Genomic DNA, 25,248 nt, shown 5'->3' on the forward strand with positions numbered 1-25,248 from the left:
GGGGACCCCATTTAGCAAGGTCTTCTGGCTCATCTTCAGCAATGCCCATCTCCTGTCTTGACCTTGCTAAATGGAACTTGGAAACTCACTTCATTTCTACTTATTCTTTCTTACTGTTTGGCTGTTGCTCAGGGAAATTGTGATCAAGAGAAAGTAAATTGGCTAACATTCAGTTCCAGATCTCTATACTTGTTTGATTCTGCTGTCTGTGCATTCAAAGAATGTGAGTTTTTGATCCAGTAATGTAAAAACGTACCAAGAACCACTGTGATAGGAAGAGCCCAACACTGGGGATTGAGGAGAGCTCCAGATTCCGCTCTCTGGCTGGGAGCAAGTCTTGTTCCCTCTTTTTTTAAAAAAATAATTATTTTTAATTGGAGGATAATTGCTTTACTTGTTCCCTCTTGGGACATCAGTTCCTCATCTGAAAAAATGAGGATCTTGATCGAATTGGTTCCTAGGCTTGCCTGAAAGCTTTCACATTCTACAAGCCTGCCTCCTTTCCTGCCCCACTGCTGTCAGAGCAGTGTGTAAATCTTGTGCGGGCTCCTGTGCTTTCTCTGTTGAAGTACTTTCCTGTATGCATTCTTCTCTTTTCAATAATATCACCATCCAGGTCTCAGGTACCTCTTGGTGACCCAGCTTCACCTTGGAAATCAGCTATTTGCTGAAATAAACAAGCTGGGGCAGACCTGCCCTTGCTGACCAGGAATCTGCTGCCGTAGCCCGGCAAAGTCCCTGAGATGGCAGAGGCCCAAGAAAACCCATTAAATGCATCAAAAATATGCCCTGTGGCAGCTGCCGAATGCCTGTCCAGGTCACTTTCTCCCTTCATACCTTCCCTAGTGGCTGATCCCTTTGATGTTATTAAAAGGCAGAGCCATCCCCACGGCCCCAGCTCATATAGTTAAATGCTGGCAGGTGTGAGGCTACTTTTTTGGGGTACAAGAGCCCATCTACTAGGAGGCTCATGTGTGGAGCCAGGGCAGGGGCTGGGTCATCCGTTTTCCCTCTGCTCAGCAGTCTCATCTGGTCATTGTAGGCACAGACACTCCTTTTCTCTCACCTTAAAAATGCCATGCTCCCCTGAATCCACAAAGCTGCTAAGAAATAGTATTATGTAAAAAAGTGTTATGTGGTACAGAAGAGCAGTGAAATGGTTCTGTTGATACTAAAGCCATACTTACCTAATAAAACATATTGTCAACATACTTACTGACAAACTCTGAGATAATGGAGGTGAGAACTTTTGGGTTTATCCAATTGTGTATTGTGACCATGTTTTAAAGTCCTACATTTTGTCACAATAGGTTCTGCCACCCTAGCATTACACCTTGAGGCACAGGTGATGAGGTTTTCTTATTTAGGGGTGCACCTCAATACAGACCTCATGGTGGTCATGATTTTGTTGAACCAGTAGGCACCATTAAACCCTGTGGTCCCACCCCACGGCGGCCCGGGGATGAAGTTGGCTTCAGCCTCCTCTGTGTTTCCCTGCACGAAAGCTCTATGAGGGCAGGGGGTTTGCCCATGTTGTTCTTTGATGAGTCTCGTACGCCTGCACGGTGCCCAGCTCAGTGGACCACGGATGGCCACAGTCCAATAGATACAGCAGTTATAGAGCCCTACTCGACATCTGTGCGATGAGTCAGAGTTACTGGGGGGAGTGATCGCTCCCTTGTGTTGGCATATGCCCCATTTCATTATAGGAGTCAGTATTCCACGTAGCCTTGGTAGTTTCAGTGAAAGTGAAGTCGCTCAGTCGTGTCCGACTCTTTGTGACCCCGTGGATGGTAGCCCACCAGGCTCCTCCGTCCATGGGATTCTCCAGGTAAGAATACTGGAGTGGGTTGCCATTTCCTTCTCCAGTGGATCTTCCCAACCCAGGGATCGAACCCAGGTCTCCCACATTGCAGGCAGATGCTGTAATCCATGAGCCACCAGGGAAGCCCAGGAGTTTCAGTAGCTTCTCTTAATATTCTGTAGGTTTGCTGTGATGCCTGCCTTTTAGGACACTAATTGTGTTGGATACAGCTAACCATTGATGTGTATATTGGTGGCTCAGTTGATAACTCATGAGGTTTAAATCAGAGGGAGCTGTGATGTGTGAAGCCCAGAGAATCCACAGGAGCCTGGTCTCTCTGGATTTTGGGAGGGGGCCCTGGCTACATACTCCTCTGTGAGATGGTATTGATCAGGGCTGCCTGACGTCAGTCCTCTGTGCAGCGGAGGGCTGCATATCATCTGAAGGGAGCGTGCGACCCTCTGAGGGTGTCTGGAGGGGGCCTTGTGACTGTGTGTGTCCTCACTCACATTTTGACCTTATTCATTGGCAGGCCTGAATTATGTTCTGACGGCTGATGTGGCCAAAAAAGAGAAGAGCCAGTTGCCCAGGGTCTACTTCGTGTTGCTGGGAGAGTCCGTGGGTCAGGTCTCTGAGAAGCTGCGGCTGGTGCACTTGGAGGAGACGTGTCATCACTATGTGGCCCACGTGAAGGTCAGTTGCTTTTTCCTCAAACGTTGATCTCTGCAGATGTTCATTTGGAACTGGTGGAAACTTTTATTCTGCATTACGTATGCGCTTTCAAAATTTTATTTTACAAGGAGGAGAACATTTGTTTCTTCTTTTTTTAAAGTGGAGTCGGGCAGCTCTTTATTGATCTTCCTGTGTTGGTCTTCGCCTCTGAGAACGGCGCTTTCTGGCCTTGCCTTCTTCTTTTGGGAGGTTTCCTGTCCTCCCTCCTCTATGAGGCTCAGTAGTCTTTTCAGAGGAGAGCCACAAAAGCACACACCTTTGGATCGCAGTGGTGCTGCGTCACACTGTACCTGATGCCTTTATCAGCGATTCATTACCTGTTACCTCATAGTCATGGTTAAGGTGTTTTACAGCTGGTTTGATTTTTCTCTCTTGATTACTTTCTATTTATTTTAGGGGTGGATTTTATGGCCCCTTTCCCCCTCACTCTACATAAACTTTCAAAGTGTTTTTCTCCTCTTAAAATTATTTGTTAAATATACTTTGCTTCTGGCAAATATACTTAGTTTCTGGCAGCCAGGCTTTGATTACTTACAGAGAGGCCCGTGTGCAGACAGGTACTATCAGGTTGGGAGTCTCGTGCCCAGCGCTGCAAGAACGTCCAGCCACTGACTCCCTAGGCAAAGACAGACAGCATATAGGAGGTAGAAGGACCCCCATGACCCAACAACATGGTCAGTAAGATGAATGTAGTTTTGGAGTCACATAGACCTGTTGTGTGTCCTGGTTTGACATCTATGTGTCTCCATTTCTGCATCTCTTGCCTTGAAAGGTAGTCACAGAATTAAGTATTATATGATGAAATACTCTTAAAGGGCCTTGCACAGAGTCTGCCACACAGCAGGCACTCAGCATTATTATTATTTGGTTGGATCATATGTAATTGCCAGTTTCTAACATTCTTGACTTACAAAAATGGCAATTACATGTAGTTCAATGTGTTATTATTAGCCAGTGGCTTTCTGGATGATAGCAAAAATAGTCTATGGATTGGAGATGAAGTGTCCCTCTATTATTGTGTTGTTAGTGCCAGAACAGGGGAATAACAGCTGCTTCCACATGCTTCTGGCTTGTAGATAGAGAATGCCCCACACATCCATGGCACTTTGGCCCAGAGCCTGAGTCCATGCCCCTGAGATGCTTTTCAGTGGGGCTGGGCTCTGACTCCTGCCAGGACTCGTGCTGGGGCCTGCCCAGACCAGCTGCCCTTGGCCTTATGGGTGAAGGCCTTTTATAAAGCAGTTCATGCCCTTGTTAAGCCAAGGGGGCCACCCACCCCTCTGGGTCTAAGATGATGTTGGCTCATGATCACCCTTGGGGGTATGAGGCTGTCGTGCCAGACACTGCCAGGCTTTAAGGGCTTGCACTTGGTGTTTTCACACTCCCTGGAGGTGGGGTGTCTTCTCTTGGGCTCCTTATTTTTCATATTTTAAGCACTTATTTATCTATGACTGTTCTGGGTCTTCATTGCTGCAGTCTTTTCTCTAGCTGTGACGAGCAGGGGTTGCTGTCTAGTTGCTATGTATGAGCTTATCATTGTGGTGGCTTCTCTTGCTGTGGAGCATGGGAGGTATACAGGGCACGAGGGCTTCAGAAGTTGTGGCTCCAGGCTCTTGAGCACAGGTTCCATAGTTGTGGCACAGCGTTTGGTTGCTCTGTGGCATGTGGGATCTTCTCGGATCAGGGACCGAACCTGTGTCTTTTGCACTGGCATGTGGGTTCACCACTGAGCTGCCAGGGATGTCCCCCTGGGCTTCTTTATGCTGGTCTCTTCTACAGATACTTTCCATCAGGAATCTTTTTGCTTTGACTGAGAGGTTAGCCCTTCCTGTGTAGCTACCGGGGTCTTTGCTTTCACTTTTTGCTTTGACTGAGAGGTTAGCCCTTCCTGTGTAGCTACCGGGGTCTTGGCTGCAAGACAGGGCTTCTCAAAGCCTGCAGGACCTTTGCAGGCAGTGCTCAGAAAACAGCAATATAGAGGTGCAGGCCAGAGGCAGGACTGTTTCTGTGGTGGCTTCTGAGGATTAAATAGGGAAGAGCAGAGTTGCCCAAGGCTGTTTATTCTTGTGCCTGCTGATATCTAGGGTTGCCAGACCTGGCAAATAAATATATAAGATTTCCAGTTGAACTGAATTTTCAGATAAACAACAAATCTAATTTTTAGTATAAAAGTACATCCCAAATAGTGCATGGGATATACTTATCCATAAAATTAAAAAAATTTTATTTGATAGGTTATCTGAAATTCAGATTTAACTGGGCATCGAGTTGGAAGAGTCAGTCTGACTGATATCCTTCCATCCCATGAGTGGTACTTAACTCATCAATCAAAACATGACTAAAAAGAAGAGAGATTGAGATGGTGGTCAGAAGAGTTTGGAGGATGAGGGCAGGGCTCAGAAGTGCAGAGCAGGCATGTACCTCTGTGGGATTATTTGGGTCATTTTAAGGAAGAGCAAGAGAGCAGGGCTTCAGTGAACTAGGCATCTAGAAAATTTGGAACATAGCTGTTGCCAGGTTATTTTGTCACGCAAGGAGACAGGGGTGGCGGGAGCAATCAGGAAGGCAGAAGCTTCTGATGCCTTTGTGGCTCAAGAGATGCTCGAGGTGGCTTGAGAATTTATAGCCATGTGGGAAGTTTCCACCTACCGGGCATGGTCTGGGCCATAGCAGAGGACCCTGGGGACTGGCAGAGGGACCAGCGAAGGTGAGAGCTACAGGGCTGGCTGGCTGCTTGTGCTGCGGCTCGGCTGGCCTGGCCTGTGGTTTCTGGAGTTGTGGGAAAGCAGCTGGGAAGGCAGTGGTCCTTCTGGCGCCCAGGCGGGCTGCGGTGCTGGGGGCAGGGAACGGCAGCCTGGCCACCTCCTGGAGCGGCTCCTCAGGGCAGCAGGGCCTGAGAGCACCGTGCAGCCTTCTCCGTGGGGCTGGTGCTGGGCTTTATAGACAGTGAGGGAAGAGAGATAAAAGCATTCTCGCTTATCACACGCCATATGGCACGCAGACAGGGAGGCAGGCGCGAGGGGCTGGGTGTGTTTTGTTTAGGCTATCTTTAGGTTTTTCTTTTTTCTTTTTTTCTTTAAGCCTATTCCAATCTTTTTTTCCCCGTTCGTTCTTTTCGCCCTGAAGTTTTCATTCCATATATGGTGATAAGTATCTGGATCACAGAAAGCTGCTTTGGCGGACACCTGCCTCCCAGGCTCGCCGTGTTGTCCCATGTTTTGTTCCATTCACAGCCCTCGTGGGGCCTCCGTGTGCGCGTGCTCAGTCACTTCAGGTGTGTCCAACTCTTTGCGACCCATGGGATTCTCTGCTGCTGCTGCTAAGTCGCTTCAGTCGTGTTTGACTCTGTGTGACCCCATACACAGCAGCCCACCAGGCTCCCCCGTCCCTGGGATTCTCCAGGCAAGAACGCTGGAGTGGGTTGCCATTTTCTTCTCCAATGCATGAAAGTGAAAAGTGAAAGTGAAGTCACTCAGTTGTGTCCGACCCTCAGTGACCCCATGGACTGCAGCCTTCCAGGCTCCTCCGTCCATGGGATTTTCCAGGCAAGAGTACTGGAGTGGGGTGCCATTGCCCATGGGTGCCATGGGATTCTCTAGGCAACAGTGTTGCTGTAGGTTGCCATGCCCTCCTCCAGGGGAACTTCCCGACCCAGCAATTGAACTCACGTCTCTTACGTCTCCTGCACTGGCAGGCAGGTTCTTTACCACTGAGCCACCAGGGAACGAAGTACCTAATTCTATGATAAGCTGCATCCTCCTGGGGGTGTGGGTCCATTCTCAGGGCCTCACTTGGTCAGCAGAGCCAAGGCAGTTCTAGCTGCTTCCTTGGCATCTCTCCCTCAAGAGTCCACAAGCCCCAGTGTGTCTCCACTCCTCCCTGAAACTAGCCCAGTTTGAGGGATGGCCCCCTTCTACTAGTGAAATGGTCTAGAGACCTCTGTGAGTCCCCACGGTCACCAGTGAAAATCCACACAGCTCCTCTCAGCCTCAGGGCTTGCCATGACTTGGCCTCAGTTCACCTGTCCAGCTGCATTTCCACATCACTTCACATGTGCCCTGGGCTCTTGTCAAGGTGAACTGACCCCTCCTTCTGGAACATGCCCCTCCCGCTTACAGCCTTAGTTGCTGTGTTCACCCAGCATTTCTGGCACTTGGGATGCCACAGGCCTTGGTTTATCTCCAAGTGTAACCATGTGCCTACCACCCGCAGGGTTTTTGCATTTTTTTTGTCTCGAACATGTACCTCCTGTGGTATTGTATTTCCTATTTTTTTCCCATTGGCTTTTTGACTTAGATAAAATAATTTGTACACTCCTGTAAGTAGAACACCGATTATTGCCTGCCAAAAGAGAGAGAAGCTGTAAACATAAATACATTAAGGAGGCAACAATGTCATTGAATTCTAAGTGGGCTTCATTATTTGCTGAAGTCTCTGAAGAAGTGACCTGCTCTTCCTGTGTGTTCAAAGGGGAAGTTATAGAGTGCTGTGGAAGTATTTGAGACATGCTGGCACTAGGCTGAACTTTCTCTCTGATGCAATCAGAAGAACTAAAGGAATATTGACTGTGAAGTAACTTTCCAAATATGTGGGTCCTTTTTTAGAGCCTGGACAATACGCCATGGGAAACAGTGCCATGAGCCCCACCTTGGAAGCCCTAAACCCTGGTTATGCCCTGCTTTGATTAGCAGTGACTCCTTGCTCTTGCCTGCTGAAGGGCTGTCCAGGTTTGAAGGCTCAGTAAGTCATGATGTAAACATCCTCAGCCAAATGGTGTCCTTGGCTCCAGGGAGATTGCCATCAGCTTCCTGTCCACTCAGAGCTTGTTCCATGTTGTCTGACTCCTGCTTTGGGAATGAACAGCATGAAATAGATGCTTGTCAGACCCAGCTGTGCTGAAGTGGCCAGTTGGGTCGGCTGGAGTCTGTGGTCACAAGGAACTTCTCTGCAGGGTGGGGCTTCTCACCTGTCTTGCACCTCGGGCTGGGAGATGATGGCATGAGATGATGAAGTGGACAGTTTTGGAAGCATGGCTGTATTCTTGCATCACTCCATGGTTTTCTGGTCTCTATATTTACCTGGATGTTAACTGTGCTGCTTTATCTTCAAGTCCTGCACGGACCCTTGAGAGAGCCAGCCCTTTATGGGGTCAGGTAGTCATGTCTGACCATCAGACCAGAGCCTTTTCAGGAGTGAGGAAAAGGGCGTGATAGTTTTGAATCTATACAAGGGCGGTGCAGAAACCCCGGCAAGGCTGAACAAAGGGTCAGCTGCCTCACTGCCAACTGTGGGGATCCAAGACCCCCTCCAAAGGCCTCCAGAAGACCTTTGGTGAGCAAAATCACGTGTCAGACCCTGTCAAGGGAGCCAACAACAGGATTAATGTTAAAAAAAAAAAAAAAAAAAACACTCCACACTGGACAAGGGAATATAAAAGCACATTGGCTTCTCTGAGTAGCTGCAGATGTTCAGGAGACTGTTCTCTTGTGTTGCTGGAGGATTCTGCAAGGGAGTCGGGACCTTAACCTACCACAGGTCCTGGTCTGGCAAAGGGCGGGCAGCACGCCAGCCAGCAGGCAGTCTTGGAGATCACTCGTTGGGGTCTGCCCAGGTATTGTAGTTGTTTTCCATTTTCACATCCAGCAAAATGCCTTAGGGCCAGCTTCAGTCACATGATAGACTGTGAGTTTGCAGAGTGTTTGGATCCATCGAATGTCAATCTTCAGTGCTGTTGGAGGCTTTTGTTTTCTTGTTTAAGAAACAGTTAAGGAAGACATCCTGCAGAAGGGCATGGCAACCCACCCCAGTATTCATGCCTGGAGAGTTCCCATGGACAGGGTAGCCTTGCAGGGTACAGTCTATAGGTTTGCAAAGCGACCTGAAGTGACTTAGCTTGCACAAGGAAGGATTAAGTTAAAGAAAACCTCTGTGTGAGGAAGAGGAGAAAGGAAAACCGCAAAATTTTCTTCTTTAGCTGGAAAAAATGCTTAAATCTCTTGATTAAAATCTCTTATTAATCATCCTGATAAGTCAAAGAAATAGCCCCTCAGAAGTTGTATGTTTTGGGGAAAAGGATGCAGACCGTAGATGGAGGAGGTCATCTTAAAACTTTTTTTTTAATCAGTAATATATGCACATAGTTACTCATTTTTTAAAGCTGTATGTAAAGTTATAGAAAGAAAGGATGTCTCTCAGCACCCCTATTTCTCTTCTGAAGTTCCAGTTTCTTGTACATGTCTTCCAAGAACTTGTCAGTGAATACACAAAGCTGTGTTTTACACAAATGGAGGCATACTGTGGCACACTGCTGTGCAGCTTGCTTTTTCCTTATAAAATGCCCAACAGCAGAATAGGTAAGCAGCTGTTGCCTTTTGAAAGGCTGTACAATGGAATACTACTCAGCAATAACAAAGAATGAAGTGCTTGATATGATATGATATATTTTTATGATATGAATGATATGCAGATCCCTAAATTATTATGCTAAGTGAAGGAAACCAGACTAAAAAGGCTACTACTGTGATTCTGGGGAAAAGACCAGCTCAAAAGGCAGAAAGCAGATCAGAGTTTCTGGGGTGGGAGGTGGCATCCATGCTTGGCTGCAGAGTTAGGAGGGAAGTTTGGAAGTGATAAAAATATTCTAATGGGATTGTGCTTGTGGTTATATGACTGAATACATTGATTAAAGCTCAACAAAAAGGTTGCAGGTGGACCAGGCTTTAAGGGGAGGATCCGGAGTTCAGTTTTAGACACACTGAGTTTGAGGGACCTATTAGATGGTGAAGTGGAGATATGTGTATAAGAGCCTGCAGTTGAAGTAGTGGTCTGGGTTATAAGTATAAATTTGAGAGTCATCAGAAACTAGTGTTTACAGCCACGAAATTCGATGAGATAACCTAGGTAGAGAGAGAGAGGAAAGGGAAGGGAAGGGAAGTGTGAGAGCTCAGTACAGTGCTCCTCTCCTCTTGGTCCTAAGATGGCTGCTGAGTTCCAGCTGCTGTGCCTCCTTTCCATGCAGAAAGAAGGCGGAAGGGCAAAGTGCTCTTGCCACCTGATTCTGAGGCCCTTTTCAAGGGCTCCCAATGACTTCTAGGCTTCCCAGGTGGTGCAGTGTTAAAGAATCCACCTGCCAATGCAGGAGACGCAGGAGATGCAAGTTCGATCCCTAAGTTGGGCAGATGCCCTGGAGGAGGAAATGGTAACTCTCTCCAGTATTCTTTCCTGGAAAGTCCTATGGACAGAGGAGCCGGGGGCGGGGGGTGGAGGGTGGGGCGCTACAGTTCATGACGTCACAAAAAGTTGACCGTGACTGAGTGACTGAGCACAGAGCACGGTGATTTCTACTAACAACTCATTTAGTGTCCGTATCTTAAGGGAGGTTCAGTTCAGTTCAGTTCAATTCAGGCCAGTCGCTCAGTCGTGTCTGACTCTTTGCGACCCCATGAATCAAGGATGTCAGTTTCAACTGTGCAGAGCTTCACTCTCTTGAGGCACTTTCTGTGATGTTGGACGTGTGCCATAGCTACGCTGCCCAGCGTGGTGGCCACTACCACATATGACTGTTGAGGACTTGAACTGTAGTGAGTGCCAATGGGAAATTTCTACTTTTAATTGTAAAGTGTAAATGTAAACAAACCCTTGTGGCTAGTAGCTACTATATTGAACAGTGCAGATTTCTGTTACTGTAGAATATAGAGTCTTCCCAGGACACCAGTCACTTACAGATCAAATATCATGAGCCAAGTAGAAACATAAATAACTGGGTTGAAGTCAAAATGACTGTTTCACTTTGCACTTACATTGATTAGAACCTGAGTGTTTTTTTTTTTAGTTTTTTATTTTTTAAATTTTAAAATCTTTAATTCTTACATGCGTTCCCAAACATGAACCCCCCTCCCACCTCCCTCCCCATAACATCTCTCTGGGTCATCCCCATGCACCAGACCCAAGCATGCTGTATCCTGCGTCAGACATAGACTGGCGATTCAATTCTTACATGATAGTATACATGTTAGAATGCCATTCTCCCAAATCATCCCACCCTCTCCCTCTCCCTCTGAGTCCAAAAGTCCGTTATACCCATCTGTGTCTTTTTTCCTGTCTTGCATACAGGGTCGTCATTGCCATCTTCCTAAATTCCATATATATGTGTTAGTATACTGTATTGGTGTTTTTCTTTCTGGCTTACTTCACTCTCTATAATCGGCTCCAATTTCATCCATCTCATCAGAACTGATTCAAATGAATTCTTTTTAACGGCTGAGTAATACTCCATTGTGTATATGTACCACAGCTTTCTTATCCATTCATCTGCTGATGGACATCTAGGTTGTTTCCATGTCCTGGCTATTATAAACAGTGCTGCGATGAACATTGGGGTACATGTGTCTCTTTCCATTCTGGTTTCCTTGGTGTGTATGCCCAGCAGTGGGATTGCTGGGTCATAAGGTAGTTCTATTTGCAATTTTTTAAGGAATCTCCACACTGTTAGTTTTAAGAGTGCCATGGAACCTGGTCTTTCTCTCCAGAGTTCCATCATAATCATGGGAGGAGGGAAGCAGAATTAGAAATGAGAAAGTTGGGTGGCTCACCCTGAGTTGATCATTTCAGGAGCACCACAGTCGTGCATCTGATATTTTCTGTTTTCTTCTCTGTGGCATAAAACTGTAAAAAGTGGCAGTGTCGAGGATGGAGGTATATACAATTGGTGGGTCGGGAGGGAAGGCATTTGAAGGTTTGAGACATATCAGAGAATTGCCTTCTAGGATGTAAAAGCCTGATCCTGATGCTCTTGCTAGTACTGGGTGGAGAGATTCCTTTTCAACTTCCTTTTGTGAGGCACATGAAATATAGTCTTCCCGTGTGGATGGAGGGTGCCAGGCTGGGCTGATCTGATCTGTGCTCAGCCATGGGGTCTCAGGTGAGTGCCTCAGCCAGGTCTGTGTACTTCCTCAGATGACGGTGGGAAGAAAACAGACTTCCTAGTAGGGATCTGGTGAGCACTGGGCCCCCTTTCCCTTCTCCTTAACCCGGAAATCAATTACTCTTCCTGGCTGCCTCTGCGTTTGAAATGGATCAAGACACTTTACATCAGTATTTGGGGGATTTTTAAAAAATGATTAGAAACAGATGGTGAAGGGAAAATAAAAAGTATGGAGCAAACAAGAAATAAATGTGGGAAGAATGTGGGAAGAGAACAACTCTCCTAGCTGACATCCTCCTCCACCTGGAACAGAGTGTGTCAGAGCTGCTGAATCGGTTTACAAAGGCTCCTTCAAGTGCAGTTTGCACACCAGTCACTCACATGCGTGCAGGCTAAGTCACTTCAGTCAAGTCCAACTCTTTGCAACTCCATGGACTGTACCCCGCCAGGCTCCTCTGTCAAGTGGGTTGCCATGCCCTCCTCCAGGAGATCTTCCCAACCCAGGGACTGAACCCACGTCTTTTATGTCTCCTGCATTGGCAGACGGGTACCACTAGTGCCTCTTGTGGACCTCTTTCAGTCCTGATGTGGCAGGTCTGGGGTGAGTTTCTAACCAGCTCCCCAGTGATACCGATGCTGCCAGTCCACGGACCACACTCTGAGAACCAAGGAGCTAGAAAACATAGGTTCTGGTGGTTATGCTCTGGCTTCCTTGTGATCTTGTACGATCCTGGGGCTCATGCTGATGCTTTAGTAACAGAGAGCACATCTCTCATGGGAGGGCTGGTGCAGGCTGTGATTTCTTCCTTGTTTCCTCACTGTCTGTTGTTTGCAGGACAGTGTTGTCAGCAGTCAGTTTACTGAGCACAAGTCTTTCAGCATTTCTGTTTAACTTCACTGGAGTGTTTTGGGCATGACCATGTCAGAAATCTTTCTTTTTCACAAAGACTAGGAGCTTCTTGAAGTACATGCTTTTATTAAGCAGAATGTGCTGTGCTGTGCTTAGTTGCTCAGTTGTGTCCGACTCTTAGCAACTCCATGCACTCTAGCCAGCCAGGCTCCTCTGTCCATAGGGATTCTCCAGGCATGAATACTGGAGTGGGTTGCCATGCCCTCCTCTAGGGGATGTTCTGAACTCAGGAATCAGACCCAGGTCTCCTGAGGATTCTTTACCAACTGAGCCACCAGGGAAGCCCATGAATACTGGAGTGGGTAGCCTATCCCTTCTCCAGAGGATCTTCCCGACCCAGGAATTGAACCAGGGTCTCCTGCATTGCAGGCGGATTCTTTACCAGCTGAACCACAGAGAAGTCCGTTAAGCAGAATAATTATGATTTTTTTTTGGCACCGTCTGTTAGGGGCAAACAGAGAATGAGAAATCAGCTTAGAGATCATCTGAGCTCTTCCTATGAGCAAATTGATGGTCACATGCATTTTCTCCCCAGGCAGGTTATAGCAGGCACCATCTCAGTCCTCAGCTTTGCCCTTCATCCCACGTGTCTCTACTTTCAGTTCACTTCTGCACGCGTCACTGCTTTGCTGACCTCTGCCCAGGTGTGCACCTGTTGTCTCACATGGTCATTGTTGGTCACACTTTCCCTCTCAAAGCCTTCCAATTCGGATGAGAAGTTATGTATGCCACTGCATTTATGGAGTACCCACTGTGTGCCAGACACCGAAGAGATGGAAAGCCCTGGGGAGATGGAGAAGGCAGGACTCGGCCCTGCCTTCAAGTAGCTCTCGGTCTGCTGGGGCATCTGTTCTGGAAGTTGTGACTTGGCCAGTCAGGCAGCCCCGGGCCTTCCAGGCTTTTTGCTTTTCCTCTTGCTGCCCTCCCCCACCTTCACCGTGCAGACCTTGCCTCCCTCTCTAGGTCCAGCTTTAGTGAAGTTCCTTCTGCAAAACGGCTGCCCACTGCTGCCTGATAGCCCCAACCGCCCTTCTCTCTTCCCGTCCCCGGGCTCGGATGTGGGCCTTTTCCCCACCGGTGGTACTTGGTGTCTTAGTCTGCTTGGGCTATCATAAGACCACAGATGAGGTGGCTTAAGCAACAGAGTTTACTTGTCATGCTTCTGGAGGCTGGAAGTATGAGGTCGAGGGGTCAGCAGGGCTGGTTTCTCCCGATGCCTCTCTCCTTGGCTTTGGATGGCTGCCTTCTCCGGGTGTCCTCCTGCTGATTTCTCTCTGTACTTGTCTGTATCTAATCTCCTTTTCGTATAAGAATAACAGTCCTACTGGATTCGGGCCCACCCTAAAGACCTCATTTTAACTTAATTACCCTCTCTCCAAATCTGGTCCCATTCTGAGGTACAAGAGGTTGCGGATTCAACATATGAATTTGAGGGAACACATTTCAGCCCATGACACTTTCATACTAGTTTTTAGCCTTCCCTGTTAGATTACTGGCTCTTCTGGGTCAGGGATATTTGGCGTAGTATGAACTAGGCTCCCCAAATGCTCGTCAAGTGACTGATCAGGTTCTTCTTTTTTTTCAACTTGAAGACTTTTTTAAAAAAAATGAGGTATAGGTAATTTATAATGTGTGATTAGATTCTTGATGTCATTTCTTCCTTATGGTCCATTTCAAGGGTTGAGTGGAATTAATGGATCGAACTTCAAAGGAGCGATTATTTTTTTGTCTGATGTAATGAATCAAACTTTTCTGATCCTGGAAAGAATTTGGTGGATTAGACTTTATGAACATATACACACACGCACATGCATACATACACGCAGAGCATAACCATTTTGGCATCATTTATTTAAAAACAAACAAGGAATTGCTCTCTGGACAAGCTCTGTCCTTGGGTGTAAATCTAATATAGGGCCCAGATGTTTACTCCACAGTAAACATGGTGTGAGGCTATAACAAGACCTTGCTTATAAAGTGCTAAGCTCTGTACAGTGGAAAATATGCAGACACAGACGTAAGAGTCTTCAGTCAATGCCCTGAGCAGGAATTTCTGGACAGGTGTCCTCCCTGCCTCTTTTTAGTCCTTTGTGAGTTAGCTTCTTATGCACCGCAGAGACCCAGCAGATGGTAATTGTGGAGCTACATGTATGCGCTGTACCATGTACCTTCCCAGACCACTGGACCTGCCTTGGAAGGAGTGAGGGAGGGACCCGGGCAGTTTCAGGAAGTGGGTCAAGGCTATATCATCTGTAACAAAACGGCACAGAGCAGTCGCACTGTGTCAGAAATCAGCCTTGCGGCTCTCTGGGCTGCCTCCTGGCTTGGGTGCTAGAACTTGGCTAGGTGGAGGGGTGCTCAGGCCCCAGGGCAGAAGCACCTCCTTGACTTCTGTCCCGAAGAAGGAATTTTCCCAGAGAGGAAACTCTAGAGCAAGTCTGTTCGATAGAAAGGGACTGTGGGCCACATTTGCAATGGTACATTTTTCTAGTTGCTATGTTGAAGAAGTTAAAGCAAGTAAGATTAATTTTAATAGCACTGAACCCAGTATATCAAAATATTATCAACTTCTAATCAGTGCAAGTATTATCAGTGAGTTATTTACGTTGTTTTTGGTGCTGGGTCTTTGAAACCCACTGTGTGTCTTAGCCGCACTTTATGTCCTCGTGAGAGAAGTGGGCGCAGTGGTTAGAGCCAAACCTGATTCCTTTGGGGACATTGGGGTGGCTGCAGGGTCCTGAGTGTAAATTCAAATATGTGAATACATGTCCTTCATCAACTAATAGGAAAAGTACAGCTTCTGTCACCTGTGGTTCTGAGAAACATGTTAATTTCATAAAGGATGCTTTCGTATTTGGACTGGGAAGCCTGCTTCTGAATGTCTTAAACTGGGGTTCCTGAAGCCCACATGCCCGTAGTGTGGTGATGAAGGTCTGCGGAACCTTTCCAGCATTTTAGAGCCTGTGGGAGTCACAATGATCACCATCCCACTGCTGACAATGTCTGCATCGTGGCTCTCAGCTGAGGTGTCAGTGCTGGTGAGCCCGTGCTGATCAGACTCTCTGTTAGGGATTCCCAGGTCATGATGGTGGTAGGGAGTTAGTTGATGGGTGAGGAAATCCTAGGGGTGGCAGAGGCCCACGTTTCTCATGTCTGTGCTCCTTGCCACAGGCACAAGTGCAGACCTCCAGGGACTCATTTGTCAGGCCTGTTAACATTCAGAGGGCTTGGAGGGGACAAAAGGTGCATGAAGTCAGCGAGCGCTATTACTGGTTCAGTGCTTCCTGGGGTGAAGTCAGGATGTAAGCATTTCCTGTGAGCCGCGAATCCTGCTCCCCACCTGTGTGGAGCGCCTGGGAAAGGCGGCTTTGGCCTGCCTTCAGCTCCTCTGCCTCCAGCTGCTCCGCTGGTGGGGTTCTCCCTATTCTCAGAGCGGGGAGCCGTGAAGAATGCACGGGGGCCGCTCCAGGTGTCCCGTGGCTCTGGCCACCCCGCTTGTAGGAGGAGGATCCCACCATGCTTGGCAGCCCGCCCAGCACCGGGAGGTGCAGATCACTCAAAAGCCCGTCCCTGTGCTGAACCAGAGCCTACCTCATGTGATGGCACCCCTTCCTTGTCCTGCCCTGGGCAGCCATAGGCATCTGTCTGTCTGTCCTGGCACCTCCCGCTCTTCCTGTTTCCTCCAGGGCTCTGCATCCTCAGTTCCTTTGGGTCTCCAGTTTTTTGTTCCGTCAGTGAAATGTCCATCCTTTGTTTTTAATCCTTTTCTCCTCTGTGTCTGACCTTCTAACCATCCCCCTACCAGAGGTCAGAGAGAGGAAAGGAGAAGAAATTCAAGGCAGCCAGTTTTGCTCCTTCCCATCAATGGTGCAGGGAAGATGCCTGTGACAAGGAGGTCAAATGGATGGCAGTGCTTGAAACTGGCTGGTTTCACCCTCTCCCCTGGTACGACCGCTGCCTTGACTCTTCTGCCGTGAGGCAGTACCTGTTGGTCTGGTTTGCACACTGACATTTATCCCTGCAGCCCTCTTGAATCTGACATCTGCTCCTCTTTCATCCTATTCTTTCCTGGGCTTGATGTTTCACTTCCCATACGCTTGGTGAGACACATGTTAACTTACAGTACATGGCACCCTTTGTTGTTGTTTGGTCGCCAATTCATGTCTGACTTTTCGTGACCCCATGGACTGCTGCATGACAGGCCTCCCTGTCTTTCACCATCTCTCAGAGTTTGCCTGAGTTCCTATCGATTGAATTGGTAATGTCATCCAGTGATCTCATCCTCTGTCACCCTCTGCTCCTTCTGCCTTCAGTCTTTCCCAGCATCAGGGTCTTTTCCCTGCCTATCAATTAATGAACCAAAAGGATTCCTAAACTTAGGTTACAGCCAAGGCAGTATGAGTGAGGAAGAGAAATGGATTCAAAGAGGTTAGGGATAATTTTATTAATGACAGATCCCTGAAGAGCTTCTGAAAGCTTGCAAAATTTGACATCAAGGACTGTCTCATTTCTTGCTGTATTGCCATCATCAGGCAGGGAAATTGACATTGACTAATTGCTTAGTAAAATGTTCCTTGACTGTTAGAAGAAGCTGGACTAGGTCCAGGGTGAACATATGCCCAGGATACTTGACTGCTAAGTTTACCATGAAGCTGGTGATTCATTTCGAGTTGATTTCTCTGTGTGTTATCCAAGATACTGTGGAACAGATGTGAATTAAAATATTTTGTGGGATTGTAATTAAAAGTAGATGAATACCTGTCAGACCACGTGGCCTGGTTGCTTGTAAAGCTATCACGCGAGAGCGTCTCCATTTGGCTTCAGAGAGTAGCCAGCAGCTCCCTGCTGAAGTTTGGGGTAACCAGATCTGGGGTTGAATCAGCACATTTTCAACCAGCCTTTCCTGGGGCCTGTGGTGCTCAGCCCACACTGCTTGCCTCGGAGAGTCCCACTTCCCCATTCTGGATGTGCCCACACTTTCTCTGCTCACTCCCTGCCATTGAATCTTTCAGTTCTTCCCCGTTTCCCCTGTTGCTGCCGTGTTGCAGTGAGCGTCTTTCAGCACCTGGCTGTCAGGTTCAGGAGGATGAATTCCTGTCCGGGGCTTTGCTGGGTCAGTGTTACAGCTGCTTGTGTTCCTTCTGATGTTGGCTTTGGTCACAAGTCCATCACACTCATCTGAAAGTCCTGCTTGCGCCCAGGACACTGGGCTTGACTTGGTTTCTCCCATATTTCCTGACAGTTCACAGTGTTGTTGGTCGTCCTGCGTGGCAGCAGCAACACACAAACTGATCATTTTTATGCAATAGTCTTTGATGACACCCAGGGGCCTATTTTCTTTTTCTTTTTTTTTTTTTATAGTTGCTTTGCAATTTTTTAAAAACTTTTTATTCTATACTGGAGTATAGCCGATTGACAATGTTGTGATAGTTCCAGTTGGACAGCAAAGGAGCTCATTTTACATATACATGTATCCATTCTCCCCTAAACTCCCCTCTCATCCAGGCTGCTAAGGGCCTATTTAATTACATAGACTACATAAAGTATATTCATCCCTTATGGGAGCATTCTCAAAGCATTACCCAACCACCCCCACAGGATGGTAACAGGTTTTACATTCAAGAAGAAAACAAAGGCCTGTACTCAAATAGATTTTGGAAAATACTGTGTTTAACGGTGGATATGTTTCTTTATTGGAGGACCTCCCAGAATTTTTCGAAGTCAGTGTTCACAAAGGGATACATTTTCCCTCTTCTGCATGTTCAGTGTTTCCCAGATGTACTTGACCAAGCTTTTTTTTGTCCTGAAGCTTAGGATTGCCACCATGTAGATGAGCTTTCTCCCAATAATTTGGATTCAACCATTCCTATTTCTTTTTTCCCTACTCACACAGATACTCTTCTTCAGCCTTAGGTTTTCATAATGGAAGAGCTTAGTGATGACCTCTAGAGATTTTTCTCTAAGTCTTTGTCATCGATAAGACCTGTTTAAAGGTACAGCAGGACCAAGTACCAATCTCTAGGGTCCCCACCATTTATAGACCTCTCTCCATCCTGTGGTGACTTCATTGTTTTGTTATATTTTTAGTGGCCGCCCACACTGTAGAGGACTTTCTGAAAGCCCATATCTCATGCTAAATTTAGCTGGACTGTTAGCAGGCTTGATTGATTGCTGGTCTTAATGGAAGAAAATGTGACCCACACTCCTCTTCCCCATCATTAAATTGTTACTGATTTATGACAAGAGGAAACAGCCACTGGATAAGTGGGTGTCTTTTTAAAAATTGTGATGCTTCACCAAGTTGGGTACACTTGCCCATTTTCTTCACCAGACATCTCTTGTATGCCAACCACGCAAACACTGTGCTGGTGGGAGGCCCCCGTGCTTTCACTGAAGGACCTTGGAGCTCCAAACAAAATTCCAGGGCCTGGCTCTCCAGCTACACCCATCCCCACCTAGATTTAACAAGGAGATAGGGACTAAAAGAAGCCCCTGGACTTAACAGATGTTCAAGAATACCATCCTAGAGATGGGTAGAAACGAGTGTTGGCCTTTAAGGCATCTGTGAGGTTAACAGGTGTGAACAAAACAGGATGGATATTGGGCTTCTGAAAACCCATCCAGCATCCTTGCTGACCCTTGGTCAGGGGTTCTCCTGTCGTGAGCCAGCGCCGAGTGTGCATCCAGCTGGGGTCTGACTTCCATCTCTGCACTCGCCAACCTGATGACCTGAGGCACACTTCCTCCCTCCTGGGTGCCTCAGTTTTCCTCTCCTGTGGAATGGGCACAGTGTAGGATTGCAGTGAGAATTAAAGGAGAGAACTGGTGCAGAGCACCCCAGGGAGGGCTTAGCACATGGTGGGTGCTCCTTGTGGCTTTACTTACTTCCCACTTATGGTTTCCTAGGGATCTTGGAGTGTTACCCTGGCTGCTGGTTAACGGCTGAGTTGATTCATATGTGGGAACCTGCCTCATACTGTGTCTGGGGTGTGTGAATGTGGGGTGGGGTTTGGGGGACTGGCAGATGAACTGGTCAGATTCCGCTGGTCACAGCATGTATAAAAGAATGGGTGAGAGGGCACGACCATGGAGGTAACGGCATCAGTCGTATCTTTTAGTGGTTCTTATAGGCGGTAAAGGCCACAGGAAAATCTTGTGTTCATGTCCGAAGCAGTCCTGTATGGGCACGTAGCCCAAGGCAGTGACCCTGGTTCCCATCTCTCTCTGTCTCTTTCTCTGTGTCTGGCTGTCTGGCTGTCTCTATGTACACACACATATAATTATTAAAAATACATTCTATATGTACATAAATACATGGGCATATGTATATACACATGTGTACATGTATGATCTATTTTAAATAACCTTTTATTTTGAAATAGTTTGACTCATAAGAAGTTGTTGAGCCGATTATACAGAGTGAAGTAAGCCAGAAAGAAAAACACCAATACAGTATACTAACACATATATATATGGAATTTAGAAAGATGGCAATGACGACCCTGTATGCAAGACAGCAAAAAAGACACAGATGTGTATAGCGGACGTTTGGACTCAGAGGGAGAGGGAGAGGGTGGGATGATTTGGGAGAATGGCATTGAAACATGTATACTATCATGTAAGAATCGAATCACCAGTCTATGTCCGATGCAGGATACAGCATGCTTGGGGCTGGTGCACGGGGATGATCCAGAGGGATGTTGTGGGGAGGGAGGTGGGAGGGGGGTTCATGTTTGGGAACGCATGTACACCCGTGGTGGATTCATGTCAATGTATGGCAAAACCAATACAGTATTGTAAAGTAAAATAAAGTAAAAATAAAAATTAAAAAAAAAGAAGTTGTTGAAATGGTATGGAAAGTGCTCATGTAGCCTTCACCGAGTGATCACACCTTACCAGTCTACAGTATACAATCAAAATTAGGAAATTGACATTGGTGTAATGCCATACGTTCTTTTAAAGAGTGCTCAGCTCAAAAGTAATAATCTATTTTCAGCACAATTACTTGAGTCACCTACTGTAGCTCCACTTTGGTGAGATAAGTGCTGGGGGTTTTAAGGTGGATTAGCCATGGTCCTCACCAGAGCTAAGGGCTTCCTTGGTGACTCAGATGGGAAAGAATCTGCCTGCAATGTGGGAGACCCAAGTTCGATCCCTGTGTTGGGAAGATCCCCTGGAGAAGGTCATGGGAACCCACTCTAGTATTTTTGCCTGGAGAATTCCATGGACAGAGGAGCCTAGCAGGCTAGAGTCCATTGAGTCACAAAGAGACACGACTGAGTGACTACCACTTTCACTTTGAGCAGAGCTTGGTCACAGAGGAGAGAGATCTGAACAGGATGGGTTTCGTGTGTTCATCATATGTGGTTTATGGTGTTCTTTGGAATTGATGATCTCATGAGGTAGTGAGTTTCTCATCACTAGAGGTGTTTAAGCATGAGCCTTAGGCTCCCTTGCCCAGCACCAAGAGGGAACTTAGCCCAGATGCTCCCTCAGTGTCTTATTCTTTGAAAATTTTGTGATTCTCTCAATTGCTTTAGCAGAGTTAGCAGGTAACATTGGTTATGCTGTGAGTCAGGTGATACTCTATGCTGATGCAGTTGCCCAAATGATCACCTTCCTGGGCTCTGGTCTAATGAGCTCATATGAGTTAAATCCTGGTGCTCTGTACTGGAGGCATTGTTCTGTGCCTTGGAGTCAGAGATGAATAAGACATCATGAACACAAGCCAGCATCTGGTGGGGAAGATGATACAAACACACACCTAGAATGTAAATAAGTGACGTAATACATGCAAGGTTTGGAGTGCTGAGAGACCAGGGGGAAGTGGTTAGTTTTGTTAATAGCTACAGGCCAGGATTAAAAAGCAGAGACATCAGTTTGCCGGCAAAGGTCTGTATAGTCAAAGCTATGGTGTTTCCAGTAGCTATGTATGGTTGTGACAAAGAAGTTGGATCATAAATAAGGCTGAGTGCTGAAGAACTGATGCTTTTAAACTGTGGTGAAGACTCTTGAGAGTCCCTTGGATTGCATGCCAGCAGATCAAACCAGTCAATCCTAAAGGAAATCAACCCTGAATATTCATTGAAAGGACTGATGCTGAAGCTGAAGCTCCAGTACTTTGGCCACCTGATGCAAAGAGCTGACTCACTGGAAAAGACCCTGATGCTGGGAAAGACTGAGGGCAGGAGGAGAAGGGGCAGCAGAGGAGGGATGGTTGGATGACATCATCAACCCAAAGAACATGAGTTTGAGCAAACTCTGGGAGATAATGAAGGACAGGGAAGTCTGGCATGCTGCAGTCCATGGGGTCACAAAGAGTCAGACACCACTGAGCGACTAAACAACAATAAGGCCAGGAAGCCAGAAGGATGCAAGTTTGAGAGAGGAACTGAGTCACTGGAGATGGGTTGGTGTTTGCTGGGGGTGGGGGCACAGCATGAGCAAAGGCCCTGTGGCATGGTGTTCATATGCATGGGAGAAACCTCGGTGTGACAGACTGTGGGCTCCCGGGGACCGAGTACTTGCTGAGCATGAAGCCAGGTTGGATTTGGCCTCTAAGTTATGATATTGACAAAATGTTGGTGCTGCTGAGGGTTTCTTGGAGAATGTGTATCTGTGAGTCATGCCAGTGAGAGGTTTTCAACTCCCTTAGGATCATGCAGTTATGAACAACTAGCTCCCTGGAAGTGGGGTTGGCCAGTGACTTTGCCATGTGCCAAAGCCACTGCCTTGACCCCCCCACCCACCCACCCAACCAGAGCCTCAGCATTTCTTCCCTGGGCTTGGCCACTCTTGGCCTTTGTTGACCACCTCTGTGAGGTCCGGCAAAGACCAAACAGGATGCCCCTCTCAAGTGCTAGGCAGCGTTTGCTGGGCAGCTCTGGAGTTCTGTGTGCTATTTTGGCTGTTGCTGTTCCTGCATGTTGAGTGTCCAGAAGGTTCACACACTGGATCTCTTGCTGGGAGGGGCCCTTTGGGACAGGAGGGGCAGTATGATATTGCTGTGAATTGCAGTGAACAGCTTAGGGACCCGATTGTTTTGCAGTTTGCTTTGGAACCACACAGAAACTGTGTTTCTGGAAGGGGCTAGATGTGGGTTGCTGGTGCCTAGCAGGCGGCTGCCTTCCCCTTCCTGTCACCCTTGGGTATTATCCGTCAGACTGGCTCTAGGATATTTCATTATAGGTCCAATCAGGGGACATGGCAGATCCTCAGGGAGAAAGACCTACCTCTGTTACTGACCTGGGTGAGGACCACTGAGAACATCTGACCTTTTCTCCAAAGCAAACGTTGACCTTTGAGGGATTCCTTCAGTTTCTGAAAATACAGACTATTATTTCGGTCCTCTCTCTTTTTAATTGCAAAAGGGAAACAAGAATGAAATGGAATACTTGTGGAGAGAAGAGGGGTCAGCCCTGGGCAGGGCAGTCACCTGGATGCAGCGTGTCACAGCATGAGTTGTCTACAAGCTTGGGAGAGCATGCAAGATCTGAGCTGTGCTTGGGGTTCTCACAAGAGATGAGATGATGTTAGGAAAGAATATCCCCAAAGTAGTGATGGGTGAGAATCAAGTTATGAGACTCCCGTGGTGAGAGGTGGACGGAACCAGAAAGCCCTGAGTCAGTGATTCAAGTTAGGGCTCAGCTGTTTGCCTTGGATGCTAGGACGGTATGCAGCAGCAATGGGTCTCTTGCGTAGTAGGTTCATCGTGCTCTGCAATTTCCTAAGAAACAGATTCTGGACAGAGACATGGCCCACTTTTTCTGAGAAGGAAATATCAATTTGAGAGTGATAATTTTTTAAGTTTTGATTTTATATTGTCTACAAAGTATAAGTGTTCTCCTTAACTTGAAAATCAGACCACTGTAGACAGTAATCACTTCATCAGATTTGATTTATAAAATAGTCTGTCAGTTTGGTGATAAGAATTGATCAAACCTTTGTCAAACAAATCAACTACTCATGCTGCTACTGCTACTGCTGCTGAGTCACTTCAGTCGTGTCCGACTCTTTGCGACCCCATAGACGACAGCCCACCAGGCTCCCCTGTCCCTGGGATTCTCCAGGCAAGAACACTGGAATGGGTTGTCGATGTGATAATTAAAGCAGAAGAACAGGCCCAGTGGGTGGACCCTGGGAGGACTGGCTGATGGAAAACATCTCATCAAAGGCACTTGCTAAGGGCAGAAGCGGGTACACAGCAGCACGGAGTGTCCAGAGCAGCTGCTGTCTGGCCAGGTGTCAGCCCTGGGCAGGGCAGTCAACTGGACACAGCGTGTTACAGCATGAGTTGTCTACAAGCTTGGGAGAGCATGCAAGATCTGAGCTGTGCTTGAGGGTCTCACAAGACCATACCTGTGTTGCCTGGAGCTTGCGTTCAATGAATGAAATGATTGATCAAGACGATTGGACAAGAAGGCCGAGTCCATCCCATGAAACCACCTGGAAACCTCAGAAGGGTCCTGAGTGTGATCTGACTCAAGGGGCTGGGAGTACTGTATAAACATTAGTCTGAGAGGGGACCAGGACTCAGCCAAAGTGAACCAGAGCCCTTATGTGGCCGTGAGATTCATATCTGTGGCTCTCACTTGAGATGAATGGTTCTTATATTTTAGTGGGTAGCAGAGTCACCTGCAGGACTTGTTAAACACTGTTTCTGGCTCAGTGGGTTTGGGGTGGGAGCTGGAAGGTGGGTGCTGGAAGCGTCTGACAGCTTCCTGGGATGGTGATGCCACTGGTCCTTTGATCTAGACTGCAAAGGAGGTCCAGATCGTGAGGAGGGGATCTGCTTACTACTTCCGTAGACATGAGGCAGCCAAGCGGATCCCACAGCTGGAAGATGACAGGGGAGCGTCCTGTCCCATTCACAGCTCACCATCCAGGGACCCATCATTCTTTATTTCATTCATTTCTTCTGCTTGTCCTTCAGTCTCAAAAATTCAAAAGGGCGTCTAATGACACAGCATTTTTTGTTAGAGAAGAGAACCAAATGCCTGCCCACGTGGCTTCTGAGCTGGAGAGACTCCTGGGGGTTTATAAGTTATGTGGGTAACCTGTTGAGTGCTGCCTCAGAATATCACTCGAATCTGAGCTGTACTAGGTGGCCCATGAATGACCATCGGGAAGCTGCTGGGTCCTGAGGTGTAAACATGTCCGGGGACTCTGAACACATGAACAGGTACTTCAGACATGGAGTCCAGGTGGAAGAGATAACGTGTCTTTGCTGCGTTCTCGTTGAAAATCCTTTTTATCATTTCCTTGTATCCCTGGTGGCTCAGAGGTTAAAAGCGTCTGCCTGGAATGCGGGAGACCCGGGTTCGGTCCCTGGGTCGGGAAGATCTCCTGGAGAAGGAAATGGCAACCCACTCCAGTACTCTTGCCTGGAGAATCCCATGGAGGGAGGAGCCTGGTAGGCTACAGTCCATGGGGTCGCAAAGAGTCGGACACGACTGAGCGACTTCACTTTCTTTAAAGCGGTTTGAGTGGTAGAATATTATTAAGAGGACTTTGAATTATAAGTCCCCAGTGATTAGGTAGGAAATGAACTGGATGGGAGTTCACGTTTTACCCTTAAGAAGACTGCCTTGAGGAGGCCTTGTGGTGCAGTGGTCAGTGTGGGGCCCTGCTTCTCAGTGCCTGGTGTTTGAATGCAGGGTTTGCTGCCTCGTCACTGTGGGATATGATCTCCTTGTACTTTAGTTTCCTCGCCTATAAAATTGGGCTAATATTAGAACCTATTTAATACGATTGCTAGGAGGACTAAATAAGGCGATGCGTGTCATGCAATTAGAGTTGCACTTATAGAAAAACGTCAACACCTTTTATCGTCACTGTAAGCCTGGAGCCATGGAGACACCAGTACAGCATGCTGTTTGT

At 47.3% G+C, this 25,248-nt stretch overlaps 1 protein-coding gene across 1 annotated transcript in view; it reads left to right on the top strand.

The window, feature by feature from the left end:
• ITGA9 (integrin subunit alpha 9) overlaps positions 1-25,248 on the top strand; it is a 368,409-nt gene that overhangs the window by 94,553 nt on the left and 248,608 nt on the right. The window contains exon 15 of the mRNA XM_069561451.1: positions 2,337-2,497. Coding sequence (XP_069417552.1) covers positions 2,337-2,497 — 161 coding nt within the window. The remainder of the gene's footprint in view (positions 1-2,336; positions 2,498-25,248) is intronic.

The sequence above is a fragment of the Ovis canadensis genome, chromosome 19, assembly GCF_042477335.2.
Source record: "Ovis canadensis isolate MfBH-ARS-UI-01 breed Bighorn chromosome 19, ARS-UI_OviCan_v2, whole genome shotgun sequence".
NCBI classification, from domain to species: domain Eukaryota; kingdom Metazoa; phylum Chordata; class Mammalia; order Artiodactyla; family Bovidae; genus Ovis; species Ovis canadensis.